Source organism: Sycon ciliatum, chromosome 11, assembly GCF_964019385.1.
Source record: "Sycon ciliatum chromosome 11, ocSycCili1.1, whole genome shotgun sequence".
In the NCBI taxonomy this organism is placed as follows: domain Eukaryota; kingdom Metazoa; phylum Porifera; class Calcarea; order Leucosolenida; family Sycettidae; genus Sycon; species Sycon ciliatum.
Genome location: NC_088653.1, coordinates 8,612,330 through 8,629,206, shown reverse-complemented (window position 1 = coordinate 8,629,206; position 16,877 = coordinate 8,612,330). Strand labels below are relative to the sequence as shown.

Genomic DNA, 16,877 nt, shown 5'->3' with positions numbered 1-16,877 from the left:
TTAGTGATAAATTTTTTTTTTTTTTTTTTTTTAAATTTTTATTTCCATATTTTTTAAACAACTTCGTACTTGATACCCTGATCTTTGCTGAACGTGTACATGTACTTGTCGAGACAGAGCAGGTTGGCCTTCAAGCTCTTGTTTTGTCCGCTACCAGGTGCTCGGACGGGAGCATCCCGATTGTCGGTGAACTGATAGTCGATGCTCAAATTACCGCGCAGCTTGGGGTTATCCAGATGCTTGTCTAAATTCAGACTGATCGGTATCATAAAGTACGTGTTGCAGAAGTCCTTGGAATCGATGGGAACCTCTTTCCGATAGCCTTTCCCGAAAAAGTTTTGAACCAGAGACAGAGCACGAAGATACGACGATTTATCAGGATCGTAGTATCCGTTTCCAGCACCTAGCGCCCACTCAAATCGCAGGGGGCTATCGAACACCGGTTCGTCGTTTACCATCACGCGAAGCTGCGTTAAACCTCCATGTACCATTGCTAGACGATTGGAGCAATTATACGCATTATTTCCGTATGCATCGGTCGGGGTTTTCCCCAAATCAAGATCGGTAAAGAAGAGAATCATTCTTCTGGGGATGTCGGCATTTTGCAGAATCTCGATCGTTCCCTGCGCATCAGAAATGGTTTTTTGCACGAGTCTGGGGCACCACGTGTGATAGTATAGCTCTCGAGGTAACGTGATCTTGTCGGCCATGTCTGGATCCAATCTGTACGTAGCGTACACCAAATCCAGCTGTTCCAGATCGATTTGTACCTCTTTCAAACGTGTAGCATCTGCAGCGCCCAAGCTCGAAGCGATTACGTAGCGCGTAAGCTCTTGTTGCGGGAGATCGAATCGTATTTTGACTTGAGTGTTGGGAGGAAGCCAGGAGTCGTCAGCGTTGAAGAACGGAACGAATGGCCTCATTTTAAATTGATATTTTCCTTCGGTCACTCTCCTACCGTTGGACTCGACTGCATCCCCGTATCCCGTCTCCGAAGTAAGATGCATCGTAGGAGTTCTTTTCAAACCGCGATTCGCATCAAAGTCTGGAGCCCCAGCATCAGCACTAGAAGCATTTGTCGCGAACGCATAACCTCGCTTCCGATTCTTCCCATACTGATATTGTCCGAGATCGATATCTTTTATTCCTAGTGCGGGGTCTAGTTTTTGAAGACCGTACACGTCCTTGTCCGTATAAGCCAGCCTATCAGGATCGCTTTCCATCATGCTGAGCAAATGTTGTACAATTTGAAAATCGGATACTTTGCTCGATTGCGTGACCTCGATTCCGTTAATCTCGACGCGCATGTTCTTGAACCAAGAAAAGGCGGGAGACGTCGTACACACAAACTTTCCCCAAGCAGCATCGGCCTTGTTCTTGATCGTATACTTTAATTTCACTAGAAAATAGCTTTCGTTGAGGGCTAGCAAATTTGGTGTGGAAATGTTGATTTCGCTGTTGAGCGAAGGAGGGGTGGCATTATCAGAATCGAAAAGACGGACGCTGCGACCACCTTCCAAGAGTGTGACTTTACGCTCGCTACGTTCTTTTATCGACCCTTGCACGATATTGGTCTTGGACAGGAGACCCGTGAAGGCCTCCGGACCCCTGGGGGTGAACACTTCCTGAGCCATTGCACGACCCTGGTCTCTTGAACAGAGGGAAGAATTTTTTTTTTATTTTTTATTAAATTTCACTTAATCGGACGTATGCGCATGTCCAGATAAATGGGAAAACCGGTTGAGATATACTCCCCCGTGTTATACTTTAACCAAAATGATATGGAATTGAGATTCTCATACGGGAGCATGATACGCTCGTCAGCATTGGAAAACACGTAGTTGTTTACACCGTGTTGCGTTATAATGGGAAAAGCTTTCAGCAGACGAGAATCCGTGTTGTTCTCGTACTCGATAGAATGCGGTATGCTATCCGTGTAGAGGAGGACTTGACGCACTCCATCGCTGAGATCTACTGGATAGGGAAACTCGCCGCCCGGTGCTTGGATGGTATGTTCACCCTTTCCCAAGTTCCCGATGCCGAGGACTTGATTCGGTGAATTGCTGTCAAACACCACTCGAACCCCCTCATTCATAGCCAGACTAAATTTCCCGGTTGCACGCGAATAACTAAACGTTACGCTGTTCAAGCTGCGTTGATTCAGGCGTGCATTCAACATGTCACGCAACTGTTCCGCGGTCTCGTACGTTCCAGTGAGCAGAACTAGGGTGTGATCTCTTTGACGAGGTTTTTTCGATTGCCCTGGGGTGTCAACGATTTCGATCCGGATTTTCTTCGTTCTCGAGGTGATGTTATCTCGATGTAATTCGAACTGGGCACCCTCCAGACTAATCGTTTTATTACGGGAATCAAATTCTCGTATGCCCAACGTAAAATGTGGCGTGTAGAGCCCATCGGTCACACCTGCTGCATTGTTCACGGCCGTGAGAATAACGGACATGGTGGTGTTATTCTGAAGGTTTTACGAGATACAGAGCTTTATAGATCCAAGTTTCTCCGATAGTAAACGGTCCGACGGTCGACGAATTCAAGCTCCTGGTGATGTGCATCCAAGGAATCGAATCTTCAGACTCTGTCTTGAGGAAAGTAAATACTCCGGGGACTTGCTTCGCATCCAACCATACTACACGTTCAGGAGCGCGCGTTTCCCAACATTTCACCAGCACTGCGTACGAAACAAACTGAGAATTCGGAGGTCTTAATCCTTCCAAGAGGATGTCGCTACCCCAGTAGTTACCTGTCAAGTCTGCAGTGCGCTCTATAAGTAGGGGAGAAAAAATTCCTTCGATATCTCTCCGAAGATGTAGCATACGTTTGGTGTTTTCGCTGACGTTATCGGTCGCTTCCATCATGGCGGCTCTGAGGGAAGCGGTTTGCTCTTGTAATGTTGATGAATCTACTTTATTCTCTACGGCATTGCGAACGTGCTCCACCATTGCACCGCGCGTTACAGCGCAAGTAACGCTCCTCACGTCATCACCCATAAAACATATGGCGTTGTAGCCCATGTTGAGTCGTGCATCCATAGAAATTGAACCATCTCTGCGGATAGCATTTTCTTTCAAGTCTGACAACTCTTTGGCTAGGTCTTCAGCTGTTGCAGGATCCCAGGGGGAGGTGTATGCGCTTTGCGTTTGATTTTTCCACATGAGCGCCATTCTTGATTCCGTCGACCGTGATCGTTGGTACATCAGTTTGATAGCAGTATTTATTTTTTTAAGCTATGATCCTGTCCCTCGCTCTTTGCAGCGCCTGCTCCGCTCTAAGATAGTCTTGCTGCAACTTCATATTCCCAGGAGATCTTTCGTGCGCCTTCTTTGCTCTGACATAGGCTTGATACAGCTTCTTTATCTTAGGGGACAACCATCGACCCTCATGCTTTTTCCGATGTCCAAAGACTTTTTTCAGCTTATCGATAATCTCCGGTGCATTCTCAATAAGTTTCATGCCTATCTCAAGACCTGCTTCGGCTCCTTCACCGCCCCCATACTGCAGTCGTCTGCGACGCCCCCGTCGTCTAGCCATCTTTACAACAAGAACACGTCTCTCGATAGTAGTAGGATTAAATATTTTTATTCAAATTGTATAGGAATGATATTGCTATACATCAAAGACTTCGATGACGTCATCATCCACCTTCTGAGAGTAGGCCCACAGACCGTACAACTTGGAGAGAAGCAGTGTCACGTCGTCAAACTCGACCTTTTCGTCCAGCGATGGATTGATCGGTCGGAGTTGAGTATCGGCAGAGTCTGCCGGACTGCAACAGAGCTTGACTTTCAACAGGCCTCGGTCGGAGCAGGTTATGGCCGAGACGTAGATGTTGACGGGGATGGTGGCTTGCAGGTGTTGATGAAAGTACTGCATTGCGGCCTGATGACGACTGCTCTTCTCGGATCTGACGTTCATGAAGATTCTCGTCCCGCTTTCCGTCTGTTGACCTCGTTGCATCGGGTAGAAATTCGTCTTCATGCAGGTGATGAATCCCGCGTCTAGAGAAGCTCTGAGGCTCGGCACGGTGGTGAGGATGGCTTTCAGGATCTCTTCCGTGCTCTCGTTGATCTGCAGATACAGGTTAGGTTCCGGCTCTCCGGTCACGCATGGTGATGCTTGCACGCGTGCTGTCGGAATGGCACCCGTGGGAAAGTACGACTTCCAGCTCGAACCGTCCGGCGCCAAGTACTTCTCTCCACGCTTGACGTATTTGACTTGAATTCCTGCAAACAGTCCTTCGGCAATGAGCAGTCTCGTAAACGGCATCGTCGTGGGATGAGGATCCGATCCGTTGCTGCCAAGGTATTGACGTGTCGGAGACTGTGGGGTCTTTGGCTGTCTCGGCTTCCGACCACCCTGCGCCGATTTGCTGCGCTGATACGTTGGAGGCATGTCGACGATGAGAGAATAATAGAATGTTTAGACTGTTTCACCCCTTACATAATGTCGGGGCATGTCTTTGACCCGTCTCGGCATGTCTTTGACAGGTCTCGACATGTTGACGTACGTCTTCGTCATGTTGCTGGGTGCTGGGGCCCGGCTGCCCGGCTGCTGGCCCCCGGCTGCTGGCCCCCGGCTGCTGGCCCCCGGCTGCTGACCCCCGGCTGCTGGCCCCCGGCTGCTGGCCCCCGGCTGCTGGCTGCCCGGACGTGCCTCCGGCACGCTCGAACGTGTCTCTGTCGTATCGATGGCTGTCGATCGCATGCGATTTTCGCAAAGTCGTATAGGATGCACTGCAAGTCCTGATGCTGCGAGTGAAAGTTGTCGATCAGATGGGATAGAGGGTGCGTCTCCCAGCAATAGGCGTCGACGATAGAGAGTAGAATTTTAGCATCGGCGTCGCTCAGGTGGTATAGATTTTTACGAGCAGTCGTCACGTGTTGCGGTGTGAGCTGACGCGAACTCTCCATGAAATGAAGACACCAAAGGAGAGAAAAACCCACCGGCAAGGGTTTGAACATTCGCGCAAACCGTAGCCAGGAAACGTTGCTGCGTGGAAGGAAGGCGCGTAAACGCTTCTGAACGATATAATTGCAATCGAACAGGAGACACGATAGTGCAATAGCATAGTTGAGACTTTTGTACAAACAGGATTTCTTCAGAGAATGTAACGTTTCTTGCAGGGGATGAAGGTTGAAGTGAGCTGAGAGAAAGTCGCCAATGTTTGTTTTCTTCAGAAAACTAATCAGATGCCTGTCGACGCCTAGAAGGCGCTGTCGAGATTGATAGCATCTTTTTTCTGGCATGCACCGCTTTTGAAAATCATGCTCCGGTGCGTACACGTGCTGATCGATCACGTGCGCACACGACGTGCACACGTAGTGTCCATCTATCACTGCCTCGGTCACGTGATTGCAACCATCGTCACGTGTCGGAGAGCCCTTTGGCTGCCGAACGTAATTGATGAGCGCATCGAATTGATCACACAGATCCATGATGTTTGGGAAATGGCACCGATGCACCGCCTGCATCCGTCTATAATGCAGAGCCGCCGAGTGTTTATTGGTCGTAGGAGTCGGTATAAAAAGACTCTGCTTGCTTTCGTCATGCATCATTACGCTCGATTCGTCAGCAGGGTTGCATGCAATTTTCATGCTCTCGTCATCATGTCTGCCTCGTGCTCCAACATCTCGTGCGGACTTTCGGAGTTTGTGCATAAATTTGAAGGTGCTAACTACGATAAAGCCGTGTACTTCCACCCGAACGTGAATAAGATCGGACAAGATGCGTGGAGAATCGACAGCGGAGATATCAAAACCTATCTCAAGCCTCTGGTAGGTGAAGAGACCATCATCTGGGCGGGCATTTACAAAACTCCCATGTGGTACCTTCAACCGACAGATTTTATTGCTTTCCACGCTTTCGTCGTCTTTCAAACGAGAAACTGGTGGTGGTCTGCGGAAAAAACAACCGACGGTGTCAGCATATGCAGAGGCAAGACTCGTTCAAGCGTGACATCTTCCTATCGAAGCACCAATCGAAAAACTCCGATAGAGGAGATTATTGCTGACAAATCACATGTAAATCTGCAGGATCTGATAGATTTCCTCTACGACTCCAATCTCGTCAAGGGTATTTACAACGTTGTAACAAACAACTGTCATACGTTTGCCTCCACTCTGTTCAACGAACTTGCAGCTACCCACTACGTCAATCATATTGCACTTCGACATGCCAAACCCATCGGCTCGGAGCATGGAATCGAATGAGTGCTCGACCCCCATCCAGACCCACACACACACACACACATTTAGCACAGATATGTTGATTTTATAAATTTTAATTACATATTATTTATATCGATCTGTGACTGTATCATAATAATTATGCTGTCCATCGGTAAGTGGCCATAGTGAGCAGTTAGCTTGACCATATAATGAGTCAGATGATCAGCGGCCGAAAGATGGTGTTTAAACTGCCCCAGTGTCCTCCATTGGTCGTCGCTGTATGGGGGGAAACACATCAAAACATGTATAAGATCTCTGGTATTTCAAATAAAGAGAATTGCACGACAGATTACTTACCAGGAACACAGAAACAGAGGCTGGAGACCGGCCTCCAGCTTCCTCCGGTGGTGTTTGGAGCGTAGATGCTCGACAAACGGCCGGAGGCCGGTCATAGTCTTTCCACAAGCCGAGCAAGACAATAGCATCTTGATGATGGTTGAATGGGACTGATCAAGGTGGATCCAATCACTTTTATCCCCGCCCAGTTGTTCGTTGGTTGAAGGGTGCGCGCGCAGTTCAACATTAAAACTCTGCGCGATGATCAAGGAGTCCGCCGCTCAGGATGTGGAGCGGGTAAAGCGGTCCGCGGGTTCTAGTTGATTCCAGAAACTTCCGCCTGATCGGAGTACGCTGTGCGTACTCTGAGCATCGCGAGGAGTAGGAAACCATCGACATTTTGCTACTCTCTCTGATTGCTGCAGACCAGGGAGTAGTAAATGTATAGTATTTTACTACTCCCTGATGCAGACAGCGCGTGCGCGCGTACTCCTCGTAACCTTTTGACCCGCGTACGCGAGGGTTCGGGCGCGCTTTTGATGTGTATCCTGTACGCAGGTCTCGTTTTGACTGGCTTTGTGGTTTGATGCGTACAAACTTGAAAATTTCAAACTCGTCGGGGCAAGTGGTGTGTACGTACATGGAATCAATCTTCATTTCCTCAAATCATTTCGTAGTGACGGTGTTCCTTTTTTCATGTAGTCCTGGAATTATTTTAGCCTAGTCGTTTAGTCGGACAAGAGACGGACATCCCTCTTCATCTCCTTGCAGCATTGCTTCGTGCAAGGTATGTGATCGTCGGCCATTGCATGTCTATCGGATCGTAGTCTGATTCCATATATAGATGCAGATATTTATTTTTTCGTAATTTTCAGCGTTTGATTTATTTTTTCGTAACTTTTCATCGTTTACAGCTGCAACACTATCGTCATACATCTGCGCGTGTGAATGCACATGTGCATCTTACCTGGTGATGAGCTTGACCCTCCCCCGATTGAATTGTTGTATAAATTCATGCAAGGTGAGTAAAATAGTTTACTAAGTCTTGCTGTTAGGTAAATCGGGGGGAGGATTTTTTTCCACCGACTCTCCAGTACCTGTAGACACGTATGTGATGGGGTTATTACGGACGTCATCAAAGAGTTGATGGGGGGTTGCGATGGTGATTGGGTTAGCATAACGATAGGATCTGTACACATAACAAGATTTGCTAATAGGGTATATAGGACCTGTACGCACACACACACACATATAAGAATAACGATAGGATCTGTGCACGTAACAACTAGATCTAGGACATATATAGGACTTGTACACATATAAGATGATTATTAGGGTTTGCTGAGTGTTGTTGTTGCCGTTGTGATCTGTAGTACCTGCACACATAAAAAGAGTAGAGTTGGCATGGTAATAGGATTGTCATGGTGATAGGGTTACTAGGGTTATCGTCTATCGAACTATTAGGGTTATCATCACCAGAAAAATTAGGGTTATCGTCATGGTGATAGGGTTATCAGGAATATTAGGGTTATGGCTATCGAGATTATTAGGGTTATCGCCATGGTGATAGGTTTAGGTGTTATCAGAAATATTAGGGTTATCGCCATGGTGATAGGGTTATCATCATCCGGAATATTAGGGTTATCGTCATGGTGATAGCCCTAGGGTTAGGGTTATCAGGAATATTAGGGTTATCGTCATGGTGATAGCCCTAGGGTTAGGGTTATCAGGAATATTAGGGTTATCGTCATGGTGATAGCCCTAGGGTTAGGGTTATCAGGAATATTAGGGTTATCGTCATGGTGATAGCCCTAGGGTTAGGGTTATCGCCATGGTGATAGGGTTAGGGTTACCAGGATTATTAGGGTTAATATGCCCCGATTTTTAGGGTTAAAACGTACAGATTTAGGGTTAAATCGCAAAAATTTAGGGTTAAAACACCCCGGTTTTTAGGGTTAAATCGCATTACGTCATCGATGATGTCATGTGTAAAACGCTTCGATTTTAGGTTAAATCGCAAAATTTACCGTAAACCGCAAAAAATTAGGGTTAAAACGCCCCGGTTTTTAGGGTTAAATCGCATTACGTCATCGATGACGTCATGTGTAAAACGCTCCGATTTTAGGTTAAATCGCAAAAATTTACCGTAAATCGCAAAAATTTACCGTAAATCGCAAAAATTTAGGGTTAAAACGCCCCGGTTTTTAGGGTTAAATCGCTATGACGTCATCGATGACGTCAGTGATATGGTACCCGCCTAATACTTTCTACTAAGAAGTTATTGGACAGAAAACATGCTGACCTGGAAAAGGACCTTGAGAAGTCAGATGAATTCTCAGCGTACCGAACAACTCCCAACGATCAACTGGAAGACGCCATAGCAAAGCTAAGTCATTTTTTGATTGAATTTCGTACCTCTGTCTCTTCTTATGGGAAGGTGTGTGAATCATTTGGGGATAGTCTGCCAAACCCTGCGGAAGACGTTGAGGCTGCTGTTGACTGGCACCTAGACCAATTTGTCCAACTTGAGAGACGAGTCCTCTCTTTGAATGCTACCCTCTCGTACTTGGAGAGCAGACGCCCCTCAACTCAAAATGTACAACAGCAAGTACCCTCGCAGGATGCTGCCACAGCAGCACTCATTAGCACCATGGAATCTTTGATAAAGGTCCAGACCAGTCAGCAGCAACAGCAATCAGGTCCAAGTACCAGTACTAATTCTAAGACCACAGCCAATGTTTCGTTACCGAAACTTTCATTGCCTACGTTTGATGGGAATGTCATGAAGTATGCTGAATTCTCAGATATGTTCCGTTCTTGTGTTGATAATAACTCACTGTTATCTAATGCCGAAAAGCTCACGTATCTCAAGTCTTGCCTCAGGGGGGATGCACTAGACGCAGTGTCTGGTTTCCTATGTACGGATACAAACCACCAACCTGTTGTCGATATCTTACAAGAAAGATTTGGTAATACTGAACGGGTCATTAATGCTCGTTACACTGCACTCATGGGTATCCCTGCTTGTTCAAACAAAACCCAGTCCATCAGGTCATTCTACGACCAAGTTGAAGAGCAGTTACGCTCCTTGCAAGCATGTGGACAGGATATCAACCAAAGTGTATTTGTATCGATGATATTGTCAAAGCTTCCCCAGCATGTTGTTCTCCAGTTGGAGTTGAAGAAAGTTTAAGTTCACTGGTCGGTGAAAGATCTCCGCAAAGCAATTCAGGAATATCTCATGGCCAAAGAAGCAGCAGAGGCACAGTCCTCACTGGCCACACCAAATCCGCCGAAACATACGGAACACAAACCGAGATCAACGTCAAATCAGTCTGCTGCTGTTCTGTTAGGCAATTCACGTCCCACCGAACGGCAACCACGGTGTCACTTTTGTCAAGGCAAACACTTTTCTGACGAATGCAGTACATACACGTCTGTCGATATTCGAAAAGCCAAGCTGAATGACCAGTGTTTCCGGTGCCTCCGAAAGGGACACCCAGCACGAGCGTGCTCTATTTCTCGTCTTTGCTATCATTGCAGACAACCCCATCACCGTAGCCTGTGTCCGCAAAAGTTTGCAACAAGCGCATCCACTCTGAATGCTGATGCCGAGGCGTACACTCCACAGCATACTTTAATAGCACTAGGCGAGCACACTTTCATGCAGACGGCAGTCACTACAGCACATCATGGAACCGGACAGTGTGAAGTACGGATTCTTTTTGACACTGGCGCAACTAGGTCATTCATCACATCTAAGGCACGGGACATTCTTAGCTCACCGACGATCCGCAAGGACACCTTAGCGACATCAGGCTTCGGTAGCTCCGACAGAAGAATTCAGTGTCTAGATGCCACGGAAGTACTTATCAAGATAGCAGATGGATCGAAAATGCCACTGTCATTAAATGTTGTACCGGTCATTTCCAGCCCGATTTTGAAAGTGCCGGTAGTCGTGAAGAACCGCCCTGAACTAGCAGGCTTCCGTCTAGCTGAACCGTTGTGTGAGTCAGAAGAACGTGTCAGCATTGATATACTGATAGGAGGAGATTACTACTATGACATTCTCCTTAGTGACCGAGTAACCTTCTCCGATGGACTCATTCTCCTCAATTTAAAGCTAGGCTACATCCTCGCAGGCAAGTCATCAGAGAAGTGCAGCGAGGCCCAAACCCTGTTCGTGGATAGCGAAACGCCTGATCCACTTCAGCGATTTTGGGCTATAGAAGACGACACAACCACAGTAAATGCTTCAACTAGCGACACTGAAGCCATGCAGGCTTTTGAAGATAGTATCACTCAAGACAACGACGGAAGGTATGTCGTCAAGTGGCCTTGGCGCTCTAACTCGCCCACACTACCCAACAACTTCGGTCTTGCGTACGGTCGCCTGAACTCACTACTCAACCGTCTCAGGCAGGAACCGTCGAAGCTTCAAGCCTACAATGACATCCTTGCGGAACAGCTAAAGCTAGGGGTAATCGAGGAAGTCGACAGTCAAGGAAGCCAGTTCCTCACCCATTACTTGCCGCATCACTGCGTCGCAAAGGATAGCACTACGACAAAGCTCCGTCTTGTATACGATGCTTCCGCGAAGTCGTCTCCGAACAGTCCATCACTAAATGAATGTCTTCACCGCGGTCCAGTACTGTTACCAGATCTCGCCGGCGTTCTTTTGAGGTTCCTATGGGTTCGAGATCCTTTCCAGCCACCCGCTGGAGGAAATATCATCACGTATCGCTTTTGTCGAGTACCATTCGGAGTTATCTCGAGCCCTTTCTTGCTCGGAGCTACCATCCAACACCACCTTGAATCATCCGGTAGCCCAGAGGCATCCAACATCATGCAGAATACGTATGTTGACAACGTCCTTATTGGTGTAGACTCCGTCTCGACTGGTATCAACCTCTACCATCACGCCAAGTCAGTCTTCGCCGATGCCTCCATTAACCTCAGACAGTGGTCCTCCAACTCAGCAGCCCTCATAGAGAGCATCCCAGAATCAGATCGTGCGTCTGGCGAACACCAGAAGGTCCTTGGGCTAGATTGGCACACTGTTACTGATCACCTCAAAGTAGCAAACACATCAGCGTCGGACACACTAGTCCGAACCAAGCGCGAGTTACTTCAGGCCGTAGCTCAGTTCTTTGATCCACTTGGCATCCATTTACCCATCGTCGTGAAGGCCAAGCTCCTCTTACAGGAAGTGTGGCGGCAGAAGCTCCAATGGGACGAAGCACTCCCAGTTTCTATTCTCCACACGTGGAAAACTCTTGCTGCAGAACTCGACGATGCTACAAATCACAGCATCCCACGTCCATGCTGCATTCCAGAAGCCGACCAACACACACTTCATGTCTTCTGCGATGCTTCGCAAACTGCCTATGCTGCAGTTGCATACTTGTCATCATCGTCCGGATCTGCTACTGAATCGCACCTCATTCTTAGTAGATCTAAGTTAGCTCCGCTCAAGACGTCTCCGAAGTTAACCATCCCAAAGTTGAAACTCATGGCAGCAGCACTTGGTGCCGATCTCATCGCCTTCTTGAAAAAGCAGCTCCCGATTAATCTTGATCACATTATTCTATGGTCCGATTCTACATGTGTGCTAGGATGGATCAACAGTCGCAAGGACTTACCTTCCTTTGTCCAGCGTCGAGTCACTCGGATACGTAAATCTGAAGCCGAGTACCGCTACGTTCCTTCGCGAGACAATCCAGCTGATCTCCCGTCACGAGGAACATCTTCTCACCTCTCCGAAGAGTCCATCTGGTGGCACGGCCCAGAGTGGTTGCAGAACCCACTCGTTCCAGAACCTGAACAGCCCAATACGGAAGAATCGAGGTCTCCGTCCAAAAAAAAGGAGGTAGTCCACCCTCGGTTTCATTACATCCGCTCAAAAAAAAGGGTGTAGTGATCCTATTCAAGCTGTCTCTCTTGTTGTTGGGGAAGATCCTTCGGAACCATTTGATCTAAGCGCGTCGGACTTCTCAACAATGGGTCGACTTGTGCGTGTCACAGCATGGGCTCAGCGTTTCATCCGAAACTGCAGAAAATCAGCTACCAAGAAACTTAAAGATCAGCTCACTGTTCCCGAACTGTGTAGTGCACGCAACCTGTGGCTGCAGTCATCCCAGAGAAACCACTGCACCGACGTAGTATCAGCCATCCGGGAACAAAGGAAGAACAACACCGTACAGTCTCTTCGTCTCTACATCGACGACAGAGGACTCATCCGAAGCCGTGGAAGACTTGAACATGCGAACCTTCCACCTAGCTCTAAGTTCCCTATTTTCTTGCCTAATAACTCAGCTGTAACACGCCTGCTCGTCGAAGAGCATCACCGCATCCTCATGCATTCTGGAGTGTCGCATACTCTTGCTAGCATAAGGGAGAAGTACTGGATCCCTAAAGGCCGCAGTACAGTGAAGACCATCCTAAAAAAGTGCATCACATGCCGTCGAGCTGAAGGTGGTCCGTTTGACATGCCAGCAATTGCTCCATTACCACCGGAAAGAGTCAACGTAGCAGAAGCATTCCTATACACCGGCGTCGACTACTTTGGTCCTCTCTTCGCGAAGACAGCTGAAGCATCGGTAAAGGTTTGGGTAGCCCTCTTCACATGCCTATCAACACGCGCAGTGCATCTCGAGCTTGTCACGGATATGTCTTCAGAGCAATTTCTACTAGCCTTCCGCCGTTTCGTATCACGTAGAGGTGTGCCCAGAGCGATGTGGTCAGACAACGCGCCACAGTTTAAAATGACGAAGACAACCCTCGACAAGGCTTGGAAGGAGGTGATCAGCGACCCAGCAGTAGCCGACACCATCACGGCACGCGGCACCGACTGGCACTTTAGTGTGCAGCATGCCCCTTGGAGGGGTGGAATTTATGAGCGAATGGTAGGGCTTGTGAAACGAGCTCTCCGCAAGACTGTCGGATCAGCCCACCTGACCCCAGACCAGTTGCGGACATTTCTTACTGAAGCGGAGGCCGCAGTTAACAGTCGGCCTCTCGTTTACGTGGGGGAGACACACCTATGGCTAGCACTGATGTGATCACACCTTCCCACTTTCTATCTTTAAAACCTAATTTAATGTTTCCTGAGTTAATTGATGAACAGAATATCTACCCAGACTTTTTGTGTTGCCTTTCTTCTGCCTCTTCTTTGTTACAGGGGTGGAAGAAAGGCCAAGCCCTCGTCAAGGACTTCTGGACAACTTGGCAACGGGACTACCTGCTAAGTCTCAGAGAGCGCACCAGTGCTGGACGCCACAAGCGAGGCACAGAAACCTACGTACCCAGAGTCGGACAGCCGGTCCTCATGGGTGACAGCCAACCACGCGGCACGTGGAAGCTAGGCGTAGTCCAAACCATCCACACGGGGAAGGACAACGTCACTAGGTCTGTGACACTCAGGACCACTACAGGCAAGTCGTTGCAGCGCCCAGTTAGTACCCTGTATCCACTAGAATGTGAGTTACCCGATAGTGTGGATGTAACATGTGAGGATGTACCTTCACCAACCCCAGTACCATCTCAAGATGTGCATACACCTGCTGTTGATGTAGCGTCCACCATTAACCCTTTGAGCACGCGTGACGTTCTGACACGTCATGACCACTGCCACTGTGACACGCGTGACGTTCTAGAACGTCACGAGTCTGTACGGTACTACATCGATTATGCTGTTCTTCCGTGGCGTCGATCTAAGCTGTACCGCTGCACAGTGGACTCCTAGTATGTACGAGTACAGTATAAAAAAAACTGCGAGTCGCTCCGTAAGTTTGAACTGGAGTTACATGCGCGTGCATACATTTCAAAAAATTGAAATTTGGCCGATCTGTAGAGATGGCTCGTCGTAGGTTTGCCGCGGAAGAGGCCCTCCAGGAGGTTTTCATGGACCCTGACAGCGATGTCGAGCCGTGGTCAGGGGATGATAGCTTCGATTCTGGCGACGGGAGTGACGAGGAGTCGCTCCCGGATCTCGTATCGATACCTGGTTCGCCTGACGATATTGGTGTGACGCACGGCGACGAGCGCGATCAACACGACGTAGGTGACGGCGCTGCCAGTGCCGCGAGCGGGGAGATTGAGAGCGACGAGGACCTTTCATGCAAGAGCCATGTCCTTGCCACCGAGAATCTGAGCGCCCATGACGATGGTTCTGAAGGTAAGAATAAATTTGACGACTTGGAGAATAAATATTTGCAATGTGAAAATTTGAAAATTTGAAATTATCACGACTCTATGTGCAATGCGTGTACTGGCTACAGACTATACTATGGTATATTTAGGTATCTCTTTACATATGTGCCACACATGTAGGTATTTGGAAAAAAGAAGATAACACACCTCTGCTACCTCAGTTCACTGGCACACCTGGCATGCAAGTGGAAATGCCTGACGATGCGACTCCATACGAGTATGTGCGCTTGTACTTCACCGATGCTATGTGGAGTCTACTTGTTGACGAGACCAATCGCTTTGCCCGACGGTACATAGACGCTAATCTGGAAACCCTGGCACCGCGCGCCCTTGCTCGGAGCTGGAAGCCGGTGACCATGTCCGAAATGAAGATCTTCCTGGCGCTCTATCTGACGACAGGCATTCTCTGGAAGCCAGCACTGGACCAGTACTGGAGTAAGGATGCACTGATTTCCACGCCATCGTTCTCGGCTGCCATGAAGCGGGACAGATTCATGAGTATCCTCATGTTTCTGCATTTCTCGGACAACGCTGCACCGGACGAAGCTGACAAGCTACGGAAAATTCGCCGCCTGTTAGATCTGTTTATCGATCGTTTTCAGGCAGTGTACACGCCACGCAAAACCATCTGCATCGACGAGGAATTGGTGGCGTGGAAGGGCCGACTGAGCTTTCGCCAATTTATTCCATCTAAGCGTGCTCGATTTGGTATCAAGATTTTTGCCCTGTGCGAGGATTCTGGATATATGTATAACTTCATTGTGTACGTCGGCAAAGATAATGTCAATCTCAGCCCGGACATGGTGAAGCAGCTGGGAGCATCGGGCGCTGTCGTCGCGAAGCTGATGATTCCACTTGAGAATCAGGGACACCACCTGTATGTGGACAATTGGTATTCCAGCCTGCCACTCGCCAAGTACCTCAGTCAGCACCAGACCGGTGTATGCGGCACCATCCGCAAAAACCGGGTTGGTTTGCCGAAGCGACTGACTGGCTATAAGCAGCTGAAGAAATCAGAGTACACTTACCGTAGCTCGCAAGGAGCGCTTGTCGTAAAGCTTCAGGACACAAAGGAAGTCATGTTCCTCTCCACTTTGCACCGTGCCAATGCTGTGCCAACTGGCAAGCGTGATCGAGAAGGAAAGGCTGTCAAGAAGCTACAGGTAGTCCATGACTACAACCGGTACATGGGTGGTGTGGACCGGAACGACGCCATGCTCTCAAACTACACTGCTGCACGCAAATCCACCAAGTGGTACAAAAAGCTCGGCACACATATCCTGGAGGAAGGGCTACTGAACGCGTTCATCTTGTACCAGAAAGCTGGCGGCAAGCGAAAACACTATGATTTTATTCGAATTGCGATGAGTGAGCTGTTGGCCGAAGGTGTCAAGGGACGACATCTAGATGCAGCAGCACCAACAGCAGCAGCGCCAACAGCGGCAGCAGCAGCACCTGCAGCAGCAGCGCCAACAGCGGCAGCAGCAGCAGCAGCACCTGCAGCAGCAGAAGCACCAGCAGCAGTACCAACAGCAACAGCATCCGGACCAGCTCCAGCTGAGCCAACGGAACCTCATCCGGCAGCAGCGACAGCAGCAGCAGTAGTTGAACCGCTACCAGCAGCGGCAGAGATTGCGGAGCCAGCCCAAGTATGCCCAGCTGCCCCAGGACGCCATCCTGATGTTGTTGCAGCAGCACCGACTCGCACACAGACTCACCACCAAAGCCCAAGCAGGTTGACTGGACGTCACCATCCAGCATTTGTCCCACCAACACCCAAGAAGGAAAAGCCGCTGAAGCGGTGCGTCGTTTGCTGGGCGAGAGGCAGGCGCAGGGAGAGCCGCGAGTGCTGCATGTCATGTCCGGGGCAGCCAGGCCTGTGTTCAGTGCCTTGCTTTGGAATCTACCACACCGAGTATGACTATGGCCAAATTTGATGGTGCTGGAGCAAAGGAGCACAGCAGTTCACTGTTATCATGTACATACTGTATATATTGTAAATATAACGCCAAATTAGCGTAAAACTACCTTTCTGAAAACGGCCATAACTTTTGTAATTTTTGTTGTATTTCCAAAACAAAAACAGTTCTGTGCTCAGGATACATGAAAGAATCGTTTGAAATCAAGTTTGCTCACATAGAGTGAATT

At 48.6% G+C, this 16,877-nt stretch overlaps 1 protein-coding gene and 1 long non-coding RNA gene across 3 annotated transcripts in view; one reads left to right on the top strand and one right to left on the bottom strand.

The window, feature by feature from the left end:
* The window catches only part of LOC135827523 (uncharacterized), a 154,299-nt gene that overhangs the window by 133,745 nt on the left and 3,677 nt on the right, over window positions 1-16,877 (bottom strand). The window lies entirely within an intron of this gene.
* On the top strand, window positions 14,120-16,773 carry LOC135827531 (piggyBac transposable element-derived protein 4-like). The gene is made up of 2 exons (XM_065340013.1): window positions 14,120-14,694; window positions 14,850-16,773. The coding sequence occupies exons 1-2, from the start codon at window positions 14,373-14,375 to the stop codon at window positions 16,664-16,666; spliced, it is 2,139 nt and encodes a 712-aa protein (XP_065196085.1). The 5' UTR covers window positions 14,120-14,372; the 3' UTR covers window positions 16,667-16,773.